Below are 23,138 nucleotides of genomic sequence, written 5' to 3' on the forward strand. Positions count from 1 at the left end.
ACCATGCCCAAGCCTACCCAGGGCATGAAGAAAGGGGTTTTCCTCTGCCTACAAACCTGCTCAAGCCACCAGGTGACCTCAGAGCACCCCTGAAGCCCATTAACACTATTAGAGGTTGCTCTTTTCCTTGCCAGTTTTCTGCTTCCATATCCCCTCCCAGCCTCTCTGCCACAGCCTTACCCTTGCCACCTTGCTGCCTCTTCCTGGCCTCTACCCACTCTCTTTCTCTGGACCTACACACCTCTTCTGCACAGGTAAGTTGTTAACTTCTCAAGATTTTAAAGAAATCCCAGTTGTGTTAAAAGAAGAACCAGAGATTCTGACTCCTGTTCAGGCATTTCTTACCCCTAACAGGTTTTTATTTATGTGGGAATTACTACAGGGTTTGCAGACCAGTCTTCCCTATTTTCTTTGCAAACCTCCGAGCCACTTACACTGCTTGTTCACCTTGTTGTCTAATAGAGAGAGAAACCTCAGTCAAGTTGCCTTAATACTTATTTTATTTAAAGAATCAGAAACACAGTCATTGTAGCTCATTTGTACTCATATCTGCCAACATTTCCTAAACCACGTTAACATTCATGTATAACAAAAACATTTTCTGAGCTGTGCAAAGTTCAAAGGAACTGTTCAATTACTTGAACCCATTTCTAGAAGAACAAACCTGGCATTTTACAAACTGAGGCCACCAGAAGGAATCTTTTCCCCGCCCTGTTGCAGGAGATGGAGATGCCCTCTCCTCCCTCTTTTCCTGGCATGACAGGTAAAAACTAGACCACAGTATGAGTCAAACCTCTCTCAGTCCAGGACTTTCTGAATGGCACTGGGTCATGTTTTTGTATCACTGGGCTGTATTAAGTTCACCTTAATACTTGTGCTCCTGGCATGGAAGTGATTTGTCCAAGAAGATTACTGAGTAACCCAAACTGTGATAAGCAATAAAGAGGGGCCAGAAACAGCTGCTATCAAAATAGAACACCTCCTTCCCCTTCCCCCCATATTTTTCCTAGAAGAAAAATATGACTGGAAGGGCTGTTGACCATTCAAAAAATCATCATCCTTCTTGCAAAATATATTTTAAAGCACTGATTTAATGATTTAATGATCTGCATGTTTTCCTTGATCCTCTCACACTCCAACTTTTGTCCTCTTAGAGTTAAGCATAAAACGATGGAAATCTGGAACCATTTTAGATCTGGCTGAACAGAATAGGCAGCATGCAAGTTGTCATCCTGTTTTGTTTTTCTGACTGTAGTAAATACACCATGGAACAGAATTTTAAGAGCGTTTTAACCACTGTAAGTTGTCAGAAAAAAATCTCATCTCTGACGGATCTAACCCAGAATTTTTATTGGAATCAATAACACATTTTGGAATTGCTGACTGCCTAACTGTGCAGTTTACTGTTTGAGGTGCAGTGACACCAGTTCTGACCTGGACCTAATAAGTGGAACAGATATGGCTCTAATCTCGAACAAGTCTTTCCAGAAGACGTTTCTTCAGTCTCTTATTGGTTATAAAAAGGCAATTTCCTCTTAACAGTAACTAAATTTTTAGTGACTGACTCATTACAATCTGGAATATCAACAAATGCGGCAACATCAAGTATAAAAAGAAACACCCTGAAAGTGATGCCTCCTGGTTTGAAGGTGCTATACTTGGCCATGAACTGTGTTTCTGGAATTGGTTTGTTAACATGTGACAGCAAGAAGAACTTATTTTACAGAGAACAAAGTCACAGAGCTGAACTTAAACATGAATGCTCACTTACATGGGTTTTGATATGTACTAGTACACACGGCTTGAATGAAAACAAAACTTACACCTTCGCACATGAAATACTGGTAATGCAGTGATGATGTTCACCCACCAGGCCTCTTTGTTTTAATAAGATCATCTCCAGGTTACAGTGCTTCTGACACACTTCTAAACACCCACCACATGTGGGCTTTGGCAAACAGCCAGATGCTGTCAGAGGCAAGGTATGGATACAGCTATGAAAGGCCTTTCAACACAATTCACTCCTCAAGAACCGATGTCTTTTTAAATACTCTCAACAATTGCATTATGATTTTTTTTTCTCATTCTTTTTCATACAAATTACTGGCTAAACTCACATTTATTGCACCTTTAAGTCCCTGGTAGATGGAAGCTTATATTGCCTGATACAGTTTGTATTGTAGCTTGACGACATTAAGAAATCCAACAGTCTCCAGAACTGTACATTTCTACAGTAAGAAATCACATTTCCATAACACTAATTACTGCTGTCGCAGATCAGCTCTTGTCTCCGTCATGCAACGACAGAGGAAAACTCCATGGTCCCTGCGTGTGCTAGAACCTGCAGTGTTCTTCTTATTGCCATGAAAGTCAATTAAAATGACTCCTCTGGGAATTACTTCCAATTCTGGAGTCATTATCACTCTCCAGACAGAACGCTGTGCTTCAGCATGGGTCTTCAGCCACTCTAAATATGTAGGAGAGAGCAAGCATGTGTGTGTTCCACAGGCAGCCCCCCCAGGTGTATTTATCGGTGACCATGCAGCTTTTTCTCTTTTCCTCTATGATGCAAGAACAAGTCTGATCTCAATCTTCAGGTACGGTTCTAATTTCATATGTTGAATGCAAATCTTGTTGCAGCCTCTCTGTTTAACCAAATCTTTAACAATTAAAAAAAATAGCACCAGATGTATGAAAAAGAGGAAATGTCTGATCTAGTAGGAATATATATAAAGTAGAGCAATTCTTACAGTAAAAAGGTACGTCGTACAAAAAAGCAATGGAAAGTGATACCGAGGACAAAAATCCATGCTGCATATAATACGGGCAGAAGACAGGCAAAAGGGATTCTGCTCAAATAACCACAGTTTAATGGTGGAGCCGTGCTTCCTCCAGGACCTCCCTGGCAGCAGTGCCAGGACACGGGGTGGTGTGGCACTCTGAACGCCGACACGCACCAACAAACCTGCGCAGCATATCTTTGAGGTATATAGAAAGCATGACATTAACGTTTTTGACTCCTCATTCTTACTTGCACAATGATGCACTGATCTTTAGCTGGGGTTTTCTCCACCCTCCCCTCTTCTTCCCTTGGTAAAAACAAAATCCCAGTTTAAGAGCTTCCTAGCACACCTCCTTGAACTCTCAAATCCATCTTGCATAGGCCAGTAATAAGAACACTGCAGCTCTGACAAATAAGTTACAGCAATATAACAGCTTTCCTCTTAATTTTTTTTAAAGATATCTTCTCTATAATTTACACAAAAGGTTAACAGCCAGAGTTTAGGTTACTACAGTCCAGATGGGCGTCCTTTCAGTCTGTGATTCCAGGTGGAAGGCACTACTTCAACATACCACTGTATGCACCGCACACGGTCTCGGGAGCACAGCGGGACACTGTGTCTCCAGAGCTGCAGACTGAAGGGCCTGGGGGAAGTCTTTGGAAATAAAAATGGCAGTGGTTATCAGTCCAGTTTCTCTTTGCTGTCTCTTCTTGTGCTATGCAGTTTCCCCTGAAAGCTCCTCAGTTGAGAGAGCGGTGGTTTGTCCTCAGAAGCTCTCGACAAAGCTCCCGGGGAAGAGGCCCGTCCTGCCGTTCCTCTGCAAGGTCCCCTTGTACCAGCCGTCCTCCCGCTTCTTGTGCACAAACACAATGTCACCTTCCTTCAGTTCGATCTCCGCCTCGCTCTGCGGCGGGTACGGGACCACAACGCGGTACCTTCGGAGAGAAAAACGTGCAAAGGCTTGGTTAATCTGCCCTTGATGGGAGCAGCTGGGCACCAGTACTGCGATCTTGGGAAAAAAACTTTAGGAAATATCAGTAAGTTACATTTTCACACACTAGTTGTATGCAATGCAGCTACTATATTTTCCACTAAAACTGAGTAAGATGTAAATTTCTGGCCAGCTTTGCTGGTCAGTTGACCAGGATGACTCTGGAGCCAGCCCATGAAAGCAGAAATGTGCTGTGAAATGGATGGACCACTCATGGTATCTTTGCTCCCAGCTGTGTGCTGAGCCTGTGCCAGGACTTGGCTGCTTTATCCTAGTGCTGCATCTCCACTGTAACATGTCTTATTCAGCTCTGCATTTGCTCCCTCCAAAAATCATAGCATCATAGAATGATAGAACAGTATGGGCTGGAAGGGACTTGAAAGGTCATCTAGTTCCACCCCTCTGCCAGAGGCAGGGACATTTTCAACTCAAGCAGGTTGCTCAGAGCACATGTGTCAGCTGCATCATTCAGTCTGGTGTCATCTGCAAACCTCCTGAGGTGCCCTCAATCCCACCATCTATGTTATTGATGAAGGTATTGAACAGCACTGGTTCCAGTGTGGACCCCTGAGGGACACCACTCATCACCCATGTCCATTAGGACATTGAGTCACTAATCACTACCCTCTGGATGTGGCTGTCTAACCAATTCCTGATCCACCTAACAGTCTACCCATGAAATCCCTCCTTCTCCAATTTAAAGAGACATGTGAGGGACCATCTCCAAGACCTTATAGAAGTCCAGATATCTGATACGCTCTCTTCCTTTGTCCACTGATGATGAAAAATGGAGTTTGCAATGCTCCCACTGCATGTGACACCAGCAGATGTTAGCTAAAGCAGTTCATATTTTTCTTCTTATAATGTGTCTTGAGAATGTACTTTGAGTCCCTCAAACCTGGAAGGGAAGCTAAAATGGAGAGGTATCAAGTGACTTTCAAAGCACTCTCCAAACCAACGGGGAGCCCCAGTCCTGAACCATTCCCAGGGCTCTCTGGGAACTTAGTTGTCAAGTGTCACTTCATTTCAATGGAGTAATGATGTGTCTGAGCCTGATACAGCTATTCTGCACTCAGAGCTTATCAGCAGGCATCCTTCTGAGAGCACAGACTGGGCCATTTTATATCAACGCACTTGTGTGCAGAGAAGGGAATATATTTCTACTGCATGGTTGTTTTTTTCCTTCAGCACTTCTGCAGTTATCTGGCATTTGGTTAACAGTCAATAACTGTCTTGCTAATTGCAAAGTAATGAATATAGTAAGATAGTTAAAAGTTGCCAATTGATTATTACCTAAAGTTCATCTCCTGAGAATTAATATATTCACAACTGCTGCCTGGCCGCCAGTGCCTGTTTATAACAAGGTGAGTACTTATTTAAGATAATATCCTGACTCTGGGGACTTTACCATGCCCTGGAGGCTGCGGACCATCGAGGCCATCCCCAGCGAGACAGTACTAAAGCAAGGGGCTCTCCAGTGGCAGTCACCCATTTTCTTAGCAGATTTTGCTCAGGTGCCTAGTGACTTCTGTTCTGAAACTAGGCACTCCACTTTGGCATGACCCTGGAAATATCAGCTTTGACTCTATGTCTGGACATCTCCACAACCAAACAACCCATTACTTGGAAAAGCATTAAACTCCATTTGAAGCAGGGGTTCTGTTCTAATAACTGACTATGGCTTTTTTATCTTGACAGCAACACAGTCGTGGAAAATATTTGTGTTCAAGTGCCATCAAAAATTTGCTGATCCTCTCTGTACCTTGGTTAATAAATCTAGTTGTCACTTCCTTCCTCTGTGGAAAAGCAAATAACAGGGGTTGAAACGTGCACAGGAAAATGGTCTATCAAGCTATCATCTGTGGAACTGCTACACTTATAATATGAAGCTTTGCCAATTACACTCATTATGCAAATGAATGCACACATTATTTCAAACACTCTGCTGCAGTGTTGATTAATTAAATTATCAGAGTGGAACAATTTCAGCTAAGATGATGCCAAGTTTCAGATCTCACTACTCTTACGCACAATCACACATATCGGAGCTCTGCATCAGGAACTCAAGAGGCCTTGAGAAATAAAAAAGGTTGGACCTCAACGTTAGTTGAGTCCTGTGGAGGTACTCATGGACAGTTCTGGCAAGTCAGGAAACAGAAACTCAGAAAAAGGTGGTGTCTTGGGCAGGGTCACGCTGAAGACCCAGCTGGGGCTGCCAGCACCTCACGTTGTACCAAAAGCACAGAGATGTCCTTTTAAAGCAAAACTGCATCCTCAGAGTGATGAGCTGCTAGTCCCTAAATGGTTCACATGAGGAAGCAGGTGACCACACTCAACAGGAATGCACCCACTGTCATAAAAGGGGTTCTACACAGCATCTTCTTAGCAACTTAGAGAAATAAATCTCAGTCACTGCATTACAAAATGAAACCCCTAAATGCTATGGTTTACATTTAATTAACTACAGTACCTCACAAGATGGTACTGAAGAGGTTTTTGATAGAATAACAAGACACTATCTGTGAAAGACCTTGCAAGTCAGTTAAGAGAGAGATGGAAAAAGACGCGATGCCTTTTCCTAGAGAGGTTTGAAGCGGAGCCTGGGAGAGGCAGCCCGGCGGGGCTGCAGGGGCAGCGTCCCGGCACTGCGCTGGCACGGGGAGCTGTGCCGCCCCTCCACACCTCCAGGTGGCACCTCAGCCTCGCTTATCCTCTGGAATGGAACCCCCAAGGACAGCTATGAGCCGTATTTTTTTGGCAGAAAAGTTCTCTTCTCCCAGACATCCTCCCTCACTCCCAAAAAGGCAGCCCGGGATACTTCTATTTATATCTCCACTTTTAATTTCCCCTTTTGTCCCCTCTTCGAGAAGATGCTATAAAATTGTAGGTTTTCCTATACCAAACTGTTGCTTGGCATTTTAGATGGATCTCAGCCTTCTCAATTTTGTCTGTGTCACATTCCACCTCTGAATTACCAACTTTCAAAAATGCTAATTAGCTGGGCAACAATTAATGATGACAAGTGTGGCAACCACCTCTGACCAATATTAACAATATTTGGTAATTTCTGTTGTAAATTGTGTAAATCTGTCTTATATAGTTAAAATTCTGACAAATGTCAATCATTTTGGCCGAAATTCTCAGCAGCAGTTGGCTGTATCAGGCTGAGGGTCCAACATAGAGCCCAATGGCCTCATCACTTTCCAGAATAACACGAGGGGTTATGCAGCACCAGGAGGACCCATATGAGCACTTCCACAAACTGCTCTCAGGTCCTGTAGTATTTGGGAGCAAAGACCTTCCTGTGGTCCCACTGGTCTGTAAGGGATGATGTTCCTTCAGAAATTCATCCACTCACAGCCAGGTTTAAAAACATTCAAACCACCCCAAAATGGCACATGTTTAGGCTTGTACGAGCACTGAAAGTAAAATCTCTGCTGATTTATGCTCCAAGCTGTCCTAGCTCTGTGGGACCTCAGAGGCTGCATTTTTCTTCCTTTCTTAGTACTGGGCCCCTCTTGTATTTTTCTCTTAGGAGACAGACTTGATGTTGGACATCCCCACTGCTGGCTGCTGGGGCATCCTTGGATTGGGCACTTCATCCCTGGAGGCTACTGTCCAGGATGGGCAGTGGCCTGGGAGGGTCCTTGGCGCACAAGAGATAATACAAGAGGAGAGGCTGCAAGTAGTATCAGCAAGGACAGAGGATGGGTTTTTCCTGGGCAGGGAAACCCCAGGGAGCTGGAGAGTGGGGCAAAGTAAGGGACAAGGTGGAGGAAGAGGGAGGCTAATGGCAGAAAAACTGGGAGCAGAGGAAGAAACGTGACTGTGATGAAAACTGGAAGCCCTGAGAGAAGGTGTGGGTATGGCTGCTGAGGGGGGAAGCTCTGCTGAGCTGAGTCTGGGAGAGCAAAAAGCCTTGGTGGGAAGGAGCCTGGGGCAGGGACATGGCATCCCAAGAAGCAGGAGACTGCATCAGTAGAGGCTGGCACTGGGGCTGTGGGTGGGATGGGCACCCTGGCAGCAATTATCTCACTGAGCTGGGAATAGGTCTATCCTCTGCTGTCGGCAAAGACCTTGCAATCCCCCTGTCCCCTGTCTTCACAGCACTTCTTTTCACAGCCAAAAGAAACACCTCTCCCACCCAGTCCTCCTTTGCTACTCCTACTGAAATCTGGAAGGTGCAAATAAAACTCCTAACCTCAAACAGATGTCACCTGATGGAAGTTCTGGTTTTGTTTCTTTTAAAGAAGCAAAGTGATTAAAAATATCGTGTGTAGATACATAAAGAAATCTACAACCTTACAAGAACACAAGTGTTTCACACCCATGCATCTGAGATGAAGAAAAAGGCAAATAAAATTGTTCATGACTTTACTTCTGCTGTCTTGCAATATAATCTTTCATTATATGATTGCATACTATTTTTCCCATAGGATGCCTGCTTAATTTAGTGCACAAGATGCTGCTCTGGATGTGAGTCAAGCCTCTGACATGGGAGGCACCCCACCTTTTGCAGAGGTTGGAATATCATTAGCAAGTGACCATGCTGAAATGCACTGAGTAGTGCAGATGTGGGGAAAGTGACTTCTCTGACTCCTTCAGCTGCAAAGCCTCGTGCCACACTTTCCACAGAGACTCATCTCATGCACACTGCCTGTGTAGGAGTCCTGTCTGCTCTGAATGACTCATACAGGGCCTCTGTCAGTGTGCAGGCAGGCACTCTGAACAGTATTGATCAGGACTGATCAGTAATTAATGGCTGAACCCCAAAATACTCACTGAGTAAATATGTGTATCCAGGACAATGATGGAACTAGAGCAACTTAGGAAAATGTGCAATGAGGCAAATTAAGTCTGCAGGGCTAACCTCCAATCTGATCCCATCTAGAGTGCTTGAATTTTGATGCTTAATGCAAGTTCCTGTTTCTCAAAGTATCATACACTAAAAACAGGTTTCATGAGTCTAGTCCAGGTCTCTTACACATTAGGGATACACATCCCTAATGTGGAGGCAATGGATAATCAGTGCCAATGGACCATCTAGCTCAGTTAACCATTGCTCTTGTCTACCAGTGGAGCTCTGTTTTTTCATCCTTTCACTGGCAAATTGCAGGGACCTGCAAGGCAACTCTGCACACTACAAGCCAAAATCTGCTTCCCCATAGTATGGTGACTGAATCAGTACCCCTAGAAGAACAAATCTCAGTCGGATCTTTTACCTTTCTGCTGGAAGTATCTTAGGATTTAATTTCTGAGATGGTTGATGGTTAGTTCCCAGTCCTAAGGCAGGTATCCCTACTCAGAGAAGCACTTAACCATGTGAATACATGTCACTGTTCAGTCAGAAATTACTCCTTGGGTCATTTCTCTAGTATCACTTTCCAGGAATGAAAAGAACTCTTCTTTTGCTTTCCTTTTTGGCAAAGAAGACATATGAGCACAGCAAAATTGAAGTCAATGGGCGTTAAGCACATGCTTGAATGCTTCCTTGAATTGGGAGCTCAATTTCTAATGTGGCAGTGATTTGTAGAAAGATACATGGAAACGTGGAAGGATTTATTTTAAAGGTTAAACTTACTACTCCCATCTTACTCTGCAGCACTGTTATGGTTATAACTTGGTTGAAGGCTGCATGAAAACCATAGAAACACAGTGCAGATATGCCAGTCGTGACAATAAGTCTGGCCACAGCTGCTTTATCACAATATAAGATGGCAGAGTTAGTGCCAGCTACTATAAAAGAGTCAGCAACGCGTGACATGTTTTACTCAGGTTCGCCTCTGGGAACAGTGCCAGGCAGCGAGGGGAACATGACTCACACACACACACGCACACTCAACTCTCCTGTTTTGCTTCACGGACAGTCACATTTTCTTGAAGGGGGTGGCAAGGGAAGTATTTTGTTTTGGTGCTGCCAGGCACACAGCACACCCCTCCTGTGAGCCAACAGCGTGGTGGGATGTGGGCAAGGCTCTGGCCCAGTGCCTGCCTCACCACAGTGCGTCCCTGTACTGGTCCTGTTTCTCATACCAGCAGAAACTGGATGGAGCTGTAGGTGGAAAAGAGTGTGTGGGGCACACACAGACTGATGGGGTATTCACTTGGCAGTCAATCACTGCCACATGAAGTGACAAGGACACCACCTGGGAAATTTCTCTGCTCTGCTGCTTGGATTGCTGGATGCTTTATGGCAGAGAGCATCTGATGGAATGTGCTTTTATAAACTGGTAGTGGAAACTACACCCAGAAGGCAGAGATGGTCTCTGACTATCCTAGCAAACTAGACAAATATGAAGGCTAAATGACAGGAGAGCTAGGAGCAATTTCCTTCCTAATCCAGTCATCCATAGCCAGGCTTCGGAATATCAAGAAGATAATTGTTTTCCTCTCTGTGTACAAAAAAAACCAAACCACCAAAAAAGACTAAGAGTATAAACATTACCAGCACCTGCAAGAGGGTGACGCTTGCTTCACCTTTCTGTCTACCTGTCTGCAACTCCCAGACAGGTCAGCACTGTCGGGGAGCAGAACAGGCAATTCATCCCTTAAATAGTGACTGAGCTGCAGGCAGTCAGAGCCCTTTAATGCACCCCTTGGTGCTCTGGGTTTGATTGGTAACCTGGATGTGGCAAGGGCTGGAGCTGCAAGCCAACCTCTATAGGAAAAGTAGCGGTGCTTTGCTGCCTGCATGAGCCCCTTTTTGAATGCTGTAAATATTAAGGAATGTGCTACTTCTTCCAACCTTTCAGTGCTCTGTTTCTGTGTGCACAGATGGGCGTTGGGAGACAGAAAGCCAAGTACAGCTAAGTGTACTGAAATGCTTTGCAGCTTTTTAAAATTTCTTCCAGCATCTGAATCTGTTTATCTAACCTTTTTTTCCCTCTCCTCCCTTTTCTTTCTCAGAGAATTGCTCCTACTGTGTGTATGAAATGCACCAAAATGCAAACAAGCAAAATATGGAGCTGAGTGACGTTGAATGCAAGTTGCTCCATTGCCAGATGTGAAAAGAACAAGAGGTTTGAAAACCGTAATTTGTTTTAAAAAAAATATAATTTGGTACTTCTGAGAAATTTGATGATTTAATGAGCACAGATGGATGTGGGATGAATTTCTAGCAGACAAGTGTTTAATGTATCTGCTCAGATTATTCCAGGACTAAGCATTATCCTTCCTACTGCATGAAGGTAATTAATATTTCCCATTATGGACATGAAAAAACCCATATGATCAGTTAAGGAATGCAGATACACCAATGATATGGAAGTTAATTCATAAATCAATTAAAGAATCTTGCCTGCTGTGTATAATTATGGTTACTTCAATTATAGCTTATTTTCAGATTTAAGACTCAGGAATCAAAATACGTAAAATGAGAGGAAGTGCCTTATCACCATATACTGCAGCTGGAAGTATTTACTCAGTTTTAGCACTCTAAATCTATTTGCTCCTGATTCTAGCACAACTAAGAGGATCCAGGTAACCTTTGTCTCTCTGTTTTATTCTGACAGTTAAAAATAGTCATCAGTTAAATGTTTCCCTACCTGGACCACCTGAGGTGGACTGAGAAATTTGTAGGATATGGGACTAGCCCTGGCATATTACATAATGTGTCTGGAGTGCTCTAGAGTAAAGCTTTGAGAGCAGCACATTAACATCCAGCTCTGGAGACGTCAGGGGCTGTACTCCCCAGCTTCTCTTCATGGTTACATTTAACTAAAGGTGCAGCAGCCCACTGATTCAGTTACACTGGTGCTAAATCTGGTTTATATTGATTTAACTTTTCTTATAGCATTAATCTGAACTGATGTAGACTAAATTAAGTGTGCCTAAATAGGGATTGGTTTTTCACTCCTTTTATAAATTACTTTTTCATGGATTTTAAGGGCAAGAGACTACTGCGATAGTCTGTTCTCACTGCCTTCATTACAATGCTGAAGGACTTGCCTGTATTTATTTCTGCTTCAAGTCTAACAGCTGCACCTGAACAAAAGCATCTCTTTTAGAAAAAATGCCAAATCTAGTGTAAAAATATTCCCATGCCTGTCCTGAGTGCAGTCTCTTACAGACTGTTACCATGCCATCCCTACACTCTTTACCAGGTGTGCCAGAGCTCTCGGTGTCTCTCATTGCAAGTATATAGTTTTAAATCTTCCATTTTTCTTATGATGCTTCTTGGAGTCCACTTCACTTTGCATCAGATTTGCCTCTTCTGAAATACACTGTTACTCTGTTTTCACTTGACCAGGAGCTGAATTAGCTCTGTACCAACAGATCTGCCCTACCCATCACACACGTCCCACTTCAGTCCTCATCCTGCAACAGCAAAGGTTTTGTGTCGACAGTCCAGGTTCAGGACCCCACTCCTGTTGGGCTGCACTACATACATTAATAACCATTTCTAGAGATTTCTTATGTAGAGTTAGATTTGATGCCAGTGAATCAATTTCCAATCCACTTAGTATCTGCTGGGTTGGTTGTATACAGTTTACTCAGCAAGGGGTTTTATGGTAACAAGCCAGATGCCTTAAAAAAGTTTAAGTATGTTATGGTGTCACTGTCACCTTTGCAACTGAATTCCAACTTGCATTGAGTAAAAAAGTGTATATGGATGGGCCTGTAATGTCCCTTATTACACATCATCTGCTTCATGATCCCAGCTGGATTCAGGGTCAGGTGCCTTGCCCAATCCATTCCCTTCAGCCTCTTTCATACACACAAAGCTAGTTTCTTTCCAACTTCTGTGATTTTAATGTTATTTCAAAATTGTTTTAAATACCAATTCAAGAGTGTTCCCTGAACAGTGTTCCCTGCAGCTTTTTAAAAATTCTTCAACGCTTTTGTAAAAGTATGTTTTTCTCAATCACCTTCTGAGTGGAAAGCTTTTCAACAGCACTGTAGCTGTGTATTATTTATTTGCTTCCCAGTCCACAAGCTGCAGTCTTGTAGAAAACATCTACCTGAAGCCAGTGTGACTCTGCACAGTGAGACCTATCTCTTTTCTGCAATCCCAGCTCTCTTCTGGTCAGTTATCTCTCTCTTCACCAGCTTTTGTATTTTGGTATTCCTATTCTTCTTTTTTCAGGTTTGTGAAGTCAGTTACTCTGAAGTACCAAGGTGGAGAGCAGGCTGCTGAAATGAACTCCAGAATCACTGGTTCATCCCTCTCTAGAAACAAGCTACATTTTTGGTAACAGGTCACTGAAGATGGCTGTATCTGTATGTATTCTAAACAAGAAGAATTTGAAACAGTCTTTGGTATTGCAGAACAGGACATGTCCAGATGGGACACAATATGCCAATTCCTTTAACATATTCCTTTAGTTAAAACTGGAATCCCACTTTAAATGTGGCATTTGCCAACAGTATTTACACCACTTGGGCAGAGAAAGTACTGCTGTCCTCCACATTTAGACCAGAGCTGTGGAGTGTCATGGACAGGTGCTCTTCAACACTTTAAACCTGCACGGTGTACCAAGTGACTTTCGATGGGCAGATGCATGTAAGCCCTGTCTTCCTAAAAGACAGCTGAGCCACTTACAGTCAATCCACAGAACACCAAAACTGCAACAACTCTTCCATCCCTCCTCCAACAGCTCCCTGTGGATGCAGGCAACCTCAGGAGAAACACAACTTACCTTTCCCGGGGCAAAGGCTTGGGCTCTGGCCGAATAGCTGCCATGGAAGAGAGGGGAGGCCTGGCAGGTGAAGGGATGGAAAAATTCAAATCCAAGGAGCCCGTTTTCCTGTGCAGAGGCTCCAGCCCCATGGCTCCTTGCATCTCACTCTCGATGGGGCATGAGCCAGCTCTGCCGTGACTGGAGAGGGAGGACAGCTCAGGCCCCACTGCCCCTTGCAGGACTCCTTCAATGGCTGTCTGGGGGTCGTGGGTGGGTGACACAGATGGTGGGGAGCGTGACTTCTTTTTTGTTGATGCTCCTGCTAGAAGTTTCAACAGCCCGCTCTTCTTCTCCTTCTGCAAAGGAACCAAACAAAACATGGGCAGTGAGCAAACATACCAAGTCCCTTTGTTTTCATTTTAGAAAACCTCAATGTGTAAGGCAGGAAATCTCTCAAAACTGCCATAGAGGTGGATCCAGGTAGAACTTGAACTTTCTATAATAAAGATCCTATGAAAATCCCACCCCATTGAAAAGGGCTTCAACTAATTCAGTAAAGACCAAACATACTGCAAAGATTAGCCCCATTTTCAAATCTATCCAGGCAGTGATCATGTGCCTTTTCAAACAAAGAGTGAAGCTACACTAGTACAGCAAAGATACAAACTTCCCATGCAGAGAAGACAGCAAGCAGAGCGCTGCCCTCTCTCTTCAAGGAGAATCCTGTCCCTCAATAGAGATACATCCCACAAGTAAGAAATCAGGACCCATGGCTAAAAACCTCTGCTGGGAAGCACCATGGGCTGAGGAGAGATTCCAGATCCCAGCCCAGTGCAAGAGTAGCATTCATCAGTTACTGCCTCTTTTACTACCTGATGCAGATTTACAGTAGGGAGAATGGAGGCATGAGAATCTAGTTTAAGAACTCTTTCCATGACATGCTACCCTTCAAATCCTGCACCACACATCAAGAACTATTCATGTCTCGCTCCCAGAAGGGGGTCACTGCCCCTCATGTGTTAAGGTAAAGGTATCACCTTGATGTTTGAAGATAGACCACAAAATTCACAATTGGCAATTGCAGTGGCAGTGCATGGGAGGTTTCAAAGTTCTACAAGGGTTTCTGACACAGAGAAATGAAAAGATGATAATAGCACCCTTTCAATTAATGGGAAGAAAAAAATTTAGCCTGTGCTCCTCAGGAAACACATCTGACCTTTTTGATTTCACAACAGTGTGAGAAATCCTGCAGCACATTTACCTCAAGCACACACAAATACCAAACACTATGTCATTCATCTTGAAAGTTTTTTGGCTAGAGGTTTATATGTAGAAATTGGCCATCCTCTGGCACATGCTCCACAATGTTAGGTTAGAGTTGCAAACCAGCAATGTTGTGCAGTAAATTTTCCATTTTTTAAAAATCATACAAGAAACTTTGCAAAGGTCTATTAGATTTCTTCCTCTTTTGTCAGAAGTGTAAGCCATTACCCAAACAATCTTCAGAGTCTCAGGGCTGTGAAGTTTAGCTGTACTTGATAATTTGTTCAATAATAGGATCCCAGGGGATAAAATCGAACCCAGAAACAGCAAGACTTATGGAACAGAAACTCTCTCTATATATTCAAGTAGGAACACTTGTTGGAAATACAAGCCAGTAATTTATTTATTCTCTGTAGACAAAATGTCCCATGCAAGGTTTAAAATTATGCTCTTTTATGTTCTGACTGCTGAAGTAATTTCTCAAAGCAGCTTTAAGGAATAGAAAGGCTACAATAAACTAAATATAAGATTTTAAAAGATGCTAGGATTCACTACAGTAAATGTACTTGGAATGTCTGGTATCTCTGCTTCCAAAGTTCTTGTCAGCACTCCTTAACTGTCATGGACTGGTAAGAAAACAGAAATACCTTAGATGCCAAGACACAGAAGACATAAAATGAAGACAGTTGTTGTCACAGAGCCAAAGTCCACTGATTTTTGAAGAGCAGAGTCTGAACTGCTGTCCTAGGGTGATCTGTGCATCCGGATCCTGGTCTCCTGCATACCACTGGTCATGTTTTAAAAGAGTGTTTTGCACTTACAGGATGAAAGGATCCATCCTGTCAAGATGTTCATCCAGGCAGAATCCATGGAAGCTAAGGGAGGCTGGCCATATGGCACCACCAGGTCAAAAAAATTAAATCAATTCCCCTGGAAACAATAGAAAAGCAGACCAAATGCCCCTGATAAATATCTTCTTTTCCTGATGGGAAGGGACTGTATGGAAAGTGCATTCTGGAATTCACCTGAAACACCAGAAAAATACTGCAGTTTTTCTCTCACTGTCTAATTAAGAAATATTGTTGCTGTCATCATTATATAAAATTTTAAAGCTCTTCATGAAATTGCAAAACTCTTCTGTCCCTGTGGCACACTGAAAAAATATCTCTAATGATCCCAGCATCCTGTGTCAATATGCATTTGAAGGTGTCCAAAGGTCAGTGACAGAATACAATAGCCATTGTGGGGCTCCAGAGAAACGGCTATTGTGCAGCAGTGAGCACTTTGAGCCTCTTTAATTGGCACTCTTGCAAATGCAAAGTAACTATGTGAATTAAAGCCCTGTATAACAAACAATTAATATTCCTATGTGGTAGCAGCTTTTCTCATTTTTGCTTCTAATTTAAATACCTTGGCAAATTTTCATTAGAAAAACCTTGTGCAACTTAGACCATTTAAGGCACAGAAGCACAGAAGCAGAAATATTTGGAATGAAGGAGGTGCATATACTCACACCCATCTACACATTGAAAAGCAGATGTGTCTGACAGTCATTCAGTTTTGTTTTCAAGAATGGCTTCTACTCCACAGGGTTAGCCCTGGCAAAAATTTCAACTCTTAAGCTACTATCCCTTAGAAAACAGAAAGCTATAATGAACTTGCTGATCTATCCTTTGTTCTACTTTAATAAAAGAAAAAATAAAAAAATGATTTTTAGCCCCTGCTGAGCATTTTACTGAACTTTTGAAACCAAGATCTGTGGTCTTGGAAGAGAGAAGATGACTTAATTCAATTGCCAAGCCTAGTCAAAACCTGACCAGTACCATCCTTCAAACAGTGTCCTTGGGCAAGGTACTTAGAGGTGCCCTGATAGCAACCACTTTGTGTGTGTGGAGATTAGACAGTATGCCCTGCTCTTTCTCCCTTTGAGTCTGGCTCTCAGCCTCCTGGTATCACATGGCCACATCCTCTGCTGATGCTGCTCACAGCATTTCAAGCAAAAGAAGCACTGTCAGGAACTGATAATTTAGTGCGACATCACCCATGAGAAAGAGATTGGGTTTGAACCCTCTGTGATCAGCAGTTCAACCTAAACCACAACATGCCTCTCTCTGTCTCTAAAATGAGACTAAGTTGAAACTCCTCCTTGTGCTGTGGGAATTTGTTCATGATTCTAGAATTACAAAGCTCTACATTTCTTTGGGAGCAACCAGCTCTTTTCCATGGCTTTAATATTTAAAAAAAAGGGAATGGGATGTTAGTATGCAGTCCCAGCAGTGATTTATTGCAAATGTCCAAGTATTATGAATTCATTTAATATTTAGTGTAATAGCAGCCATCCTTCACTAGAAATTAATATTTATATGTCTATTCAAGACAGTCCTTCAGCAGTTTCACTGTAAATCAATGAAGCATTAATGGACATAAATGCTGTAGAGAAATCTACACCAATTGGTTACAGACTGTGTCACTTTTGAATAGAGATAAGAAGTTTACAGGGGAGATATCTGATGACTTTCAGAAATGTTTTTGAATCTAAAAAAATAGTTTACTTTTTTTTCCATTCACAGATGGTTGTTGTATTGTTTTCTAGGAAATCTGTAATCTACTGAAACAGCTGTGTAATTATTGAGTTTTCTTTGTCTAGTAGCTACATTTCCAATTGACTGCAAACTGTGTTTGACATCCCTACCCCCTGAATCTGCCAAGGTCAGACCTTCACATCTGTGTTGATAGATGGATTCCCAGTGTGGACAGCACTTCTCCCATCTCCTGGTTACTGCCCACATGTTTATATGAATTTAAATCATCACCTTTGTGTTGCCCAGATTTTATTCTAGGATGTTCAGAGTCAAAACTTTCAAACCATTAATTTCAAAAGGACTCAAAGGAAAGCAAAAGAACAAAATTAGCCCTTACAAATAAATTCCAGGCAGTTTCTAGTTAAGAAAAAAAACCTGACTGGGAACACAGACAGTATAGACAACTCAGGATTTTTTCTCTGGCACAGCTGACAGTGGAGGATCTGTTCCTATGGGGTAGCATGAAGGAATCTCAGAGGATATGAGTCTCTAGCAGCACAAGGATGGGATGGGCAGCACTTCTGTGACCCTAGAGCATACCTTTAGGGAAGCCAGCACCTGGACAGGTCTAAGTTCCTCTCAATATGCCAGTGTGAGAATGTTTGGGAAAGTGAATACTGTCTGAGCTTAAGAACTCACAAAGGATTAGATCAAAATTAAAGTCTGAGATATGTAAATGTTGAAATATTTTGCTTCACAGTAATTGGGGATGATTTTTCCCCTCATTAATAACTCACTTGAAGATAATAACTAGCTCTTCTTTCAGCTTCAGAGATGAGATGAGCACAGAATGCAGCTACTTCATTGATGACTGAGTGATAACAGAGTGCCCTGTCTGCAAAGCAATAATCATGCCATAATCTAAATACCAATTACATGTACTGGCTATATTAATACAGATAGATTTTTTTTAAGCCACCCAATACACAGAACATTCTGGTTTAGTTTTCTTCCTCTGCAGCTCCTGATACTTAATTTTCTGCCTATCCAGGTTCATTAAACAAATGAGGAAACCCTACTGCAGCTTTTAGAAAAGCTGTCTCCAGTCACTGAAATGAGGTAATTTCTCATGCAACACCAGTTACACCAATAGATAAGACAGCCAGAGGGAGAAGAAGAGGTTTCATTTAAAATTAAGAAAAAAGAAACAAAACTGTTTAAGTGCTGCCCTGAGTCCTATGAGGGCTCAAAAGCCCTCACAAATCAGGAACTCATCTATCAGTCAGTGCCCCCAAAACACCACTTTTATTGCTTGTTTAACTTGGTCAGTGCCTGTTTGAGTAAATGTAAGTTAGTGGCTGGAGAACAGTGCATTTTTATTCTGATTCCAGCATGGCTTCTGGTGATTGATGCTTGTATTGAAGCAGCAGGTCATATTTTGTATTATGTCTCTGAGGAAAAAAAGCTATCTGGTTTTTTTAAATCTGTAAAATTATTTGACTTGGGATTTTGGTAATCATTCAAAAAGCCCTGACAAAACCCCCAAGCCAATATCATCTCAAAGGGAAGCTTCAGGTCTGAAATATCTTTGGATATGTATTTATCATGTGCAATTTGCCAGTATTTCTCATGAGGCATTGAACAAGACAACAGCAATTACTTACTACACAATTTCCTCTGATTTTAGGGAAAGACTAGTCCGATATCATATATTATATGGAAATACTTGCCAAAGATTTAGTTTTTAATGGAGACAACTGCTCCTGGCCACAAGTCTATTATAATCTCACTACACATGTAACATGCCAAGAAACAAAAAGGATTTTAGGATCATAGTATCTTTAGCTTTGAAATTCCAGTGACAGCAACATGCATACAGATGTGCACAAAATATTTTATTTATTTATTATTAATTTGAAGATAGATACTATTAAAAATAGAGGAAAATAAAAAAAATGTCTTGCTAGACCTGTCTAGGAATTTTAAATGTTTGGAAAATAAAACTGAGAATAAGAAATTAGATTTCAGGTCCCAATACAGCAAAGCACATAGGCACTTCATCATGTGCTTCTGTTGAACTGAGGCAGATGCAACGCTCTAGAGACTACAAAAAGAGATAAAGAGGGAATCTAAAAATATATTTCAATATTCAATTTAGATGGAATATTAGATCTTTCAAACACTGGAGCAAAGTTAAAGGCTAGCTCAAAGGGAAAGAAAAAACAAAACCAACTGAAGAGGAAGCAGAGAGTCTCAGCTATCATTAAGGTTCCTGGAGGCTGCAAAATTCAGAAGAGGTAGAAGGTGAAAGACACTCTGACAGGGTTAAGGGTGAATGAGATGACCTGCTCCCCTGATACTGTAGCAGTTTTAGGGCTACTTTGTCATGGGAACAGCTGAAACACAGCACAAGGAGTTGAAAACTACTGCTGTGATGAGGTAACTCAAAATTGTGCACCAAGAAATTGAAAGGCAAGAACACCAGCAAAGAAGTGATGAAACCATGGCTCTCAAGGAGACTGTGTGAGATTTCCACTTTCAGGCAGCCACCCTCTCTAGAACTAAGGTCAGATTGATGAGTTTTAGTCCTAATTTTAGTCCACCTCTTCCTTGAAGTGTGAGCAATCTCTTTGGTACACAAAATAAAGGAGTAGGCCTGATATCCTTGTACATTTGACACAGCTTCTTTCTTTGCTCAGCAATCTACTGGACTTCAATTATCCTACAACAAGTAAGGGAAATTCAGCTCAAAGCATGGAGATCTCCCCTCTCTGCTCCAGTCTCCTGCCCACCACACTGCCTACATAGAGAGGCATTAAGTACATACTTTGGGCATGCTTGGAAAGCAGAAAACTGACAGGAAATACCGACCTACAAAACCCCTTCCTGTGGAGATGATACTTGGGAAATGGATTGATTTTTTCCCACAGTACAGGAATTAGGGGAACCTAAATGAGATTATCAGGCAAATGGTTGAAATGAAAAAAATAGGAAGCACTTTTCCACATAACACATAATTAAATGGAGACTTCATGCACATAGTATTGCGGAAGCCAAAAGTATGAAGAGGTTCAAAGGGGATTAGACAAATTAATGGAGAACAGACCTAGCCAGGACTATTAAAAAGTGGTGTGAATCCAAACTCTGCTTCAGTAAATCCCAACAGGTAAATGAAATAGTATTTAGAGCACACACAGGGTAACTCCACCTTGCTATAAAGAGACCGTAAAAACAGTAATGTTCTCAGAATTATTGCTATGCTAAAAAATTTAGGTATTTTGGCAAAAGCTTAGGAAACAGGACAAAACCAGGAATGAGCCCTCCCTTGTGCCCTCTCAGTTTTGGGAAATCAGCTGTTCAGGGACTTCCTCAGCTGCAAGGGTCTGAGAGAGGGCAAAAGGCAGCCATCAGGATGCAGTGTCAGCCAAGGAAGAGACACAGAGCGTTGGGAACCACAGCCCCAGAGCACTTTCACAGCCCTGCAACTGCAATTTGGATTCCTCAGCTCCATCTCTGCTGTGGAAACCTCAGATCCAGGGCTGCTGCACTCACACTGCACCAAGGAGCCACAAAAGTACCGGTGACAGGGCTGACAAGGCCTTATTCCTTCTTGGATACCAGCTTGCTTCCTAACCCGACATTGCACTGCCTTTGCACATGCCAAGGGCTGCCTTGCAGCTACCATGGGGGTCTCCTGCACTATGATACACTGTGTCTTGAGGACATAACCTAATCTGAAGCCTAGAAATGTTGCACCTTAGTTTTAATACAAATCAACTGTGGTAGACTAACTGTACTTTCTAGAGAATGGGAGCAAAACAGCTGGACAGACCATGAGCGTTCTTGTGAAACTTTAGGCTGATTTATTCAAACTAGAGGATAATCCATCACAGCTTGACTACAGCACAGGATTCTGAAATGAGAAAAAGATGTACAATTAAATTAACTGCTAGATGAACTACTTAAAATTAATGTTTCTAAATAAGATGGTTTAGACTGACTGGTTAGCTTGCTGCTCCTTGTCTCACATAAGGAAGTGAAAACGATTTATTGGTCCTGGGAAGCATTGATTGGTCCTGGGAAGCAACACTCAGATTTTGCAGTAAGCCAGAGCACTCTCACTCACAGAACACCTGAATGAAAGAGAATCAATGACAGAAGTCACAATGTGCTTTGACATATTTTAGTCTTACACATAGCTGGCTCTGGCTCTACCCATTCATGAGGGATAGATTTTGTTTCAGAAGCAAACAGTTAAAATTGCTTGGCCTTCCTTTGTAATCTTGTTAAATGACAGGCAAGTGGCACTTGTGCTTTTATGGAAAGCAGAAACATGAGGGTAAATGGTTTGGATTAGTGGAGGCCATCTTGTGCTTTACCCCTGATGTATCTATTCCCACTTGGTCGATCTTGTTCCAGCAGCTGTGGCACCTCAGGCTGTAATTTCAGCACTTCCAACAAACCACACAGTATTGGGCTGGCCTGCACTCAGAGGGAAGACTGCTTGTGGAAAAATCAGGTATCACAGGAGGTATATTCTCCTCTCAAAATCAATTCCCCACTGGAAGAAAAAGAAGGTTTGTCAATAGACAGTGCAAAATTGCCAGAATTTGTGTGTATACTCATTATGGTGAAATAATTCCTTCCAAGGATTAAACAGCTCCTAAAAGATGCATTTAGCTGGAGACACAGGAGTCAGCTGAGACTGACAGCATACATCACACTTGCATGGACTGTGGCCTAGAGGGGATCAAAGCAGAAGCTCCTCTTGCCTATATTTCTGAAAATTATCTGGGCTTTGCACTGCTGCTTGGGCAGCCTGGACTGAGTGAGGGACAGGAATGAGAGGGGGGCCCTGATGGTCCTCAGATGGTCTGAAATTTCAGAAGCAGGTTCCTGACACCATCAAAGCCACAAGCATGAACATTTTTCTCTTTCTGAAGGCTGGCCTCTAGTTTTGGCAGTTATCACAGCATCAAACTGGAGAATTCCCCAAACATTTCTGATTTATTTCATGCATTAAAAACATCAGGCCTGTTCCTTCTCCCTCCTACCATCATGACAGCATATCTGAAACAAAGCAGTACTACTAACACGCTCAAGCTGATGTCTTCTGTTCTGGGTGTAAGAGAAGCTCAGCCCCTGAGCACACAGGGGCATGCAGGGAGTCACAGGTGCTGTATTTCCATGGGCATCACAGGCCCTGCTGGGATGTCTCTTGCACAGGGACAGAACTGCACACTGATTTGTGATCAATTACTGAAGTGCATAAGCTTTGCAGGCAAAGCAGCTGAGGTTTCTGTAACCTCCCCTGTCAGCTGTGTTACAGACAGGCATTTTCACTCTTACTGTACTTCCAAGCAGCCCTGTGAATTACTCCTAGGACACACTAAGATGGCTGAAGTAGTTTTCTCACATGAAGATCAATTGATCAAGTATACTCTTTAAAAAAATGAAGAAAGAAACCCAGAATAATTTAAAATATTGAAAAGAAAGTGGCTGTCAATGTCAGAGGAATGACCAGAGGAATGAATTGTAAATGACAAGTTCTTTGGTAAAGTCACCAAGAAACTGTCACTTTCCAAATGCCACAACACTTGGGTTTTAATTACTAGAGAACTTTGCCATGACAAAAAAGCTTGCTTTCTCAAGTCTTGGCAGCACATGTCATAAGAGCATCCTCTCTTCATCAAAAACTAGTATTTCATATTTTTACCTAGCTTCATCTTTTTTCTGCTTAAAAAATACACCCTCTCCCCATTTGCTTAAAATATCCTATACTAAAGACAGGTCTCTAGGAATATAGAATTTCTCTTTGTTAAATTAAAGCGCAGAGCAAGAAGAATCAGCAAAGAGAAACAGAACTAACCAAAGGGAATAACTAGGGCATAAGCAGGGAAGGGAGCCAATAGCACTGCAGCTTTTTTTCCCTTTTGTACTAACCCTGGTTTTACTATTT

General features: G+C 42.3%; 1 protein-coding gene across 1 annotated transcript in view; it reads right to left on the bottom strand.

The window, feature by feature from the left end:
- Window positions 1-482: 482 nt before the first annotated feature.
- The window catches only part of SH3RF3 (SH3 domain containing ring finger 3), a 246,979-nt gene continuing 224,323 nt past the window's right edge, over window positions 483-23,138 (bottom strand). The window contains exons 9-10 of the mRNA XM_036380397.2: window positions 13,413-13,750; window positions 483-3,718 (exon numbers count right to left, since the gene is read on the bottom strand). Coding sequence (XP_036236290.1) covers window positions 3,550-3,718; window positions 13,413-13,750 — 507 coding nt within the window. The 3' untranslated portion in view covers window positions 483-3,549. The remainder of the gene's footprint in view (window positions 3,719-13,412; window positions 13,751-23,138) is intronic.

Source organism: Molothrus ater, chromosome 2 (genome assembly GCF_012460135.2).
Source record: "Molothrus ater isolate BHLD 08-10-18 breed brown headed cowbird chromosome 2, BPBGC_Mater_1.1, whole genome shotgun sequence".
In the NCBI taxonomy this organism is placed as follows: Eukaryota; Metazoa; Chordata; class Aves; order Passeriformes; family Icteridae; genus Molothrus; species Molothrus ater.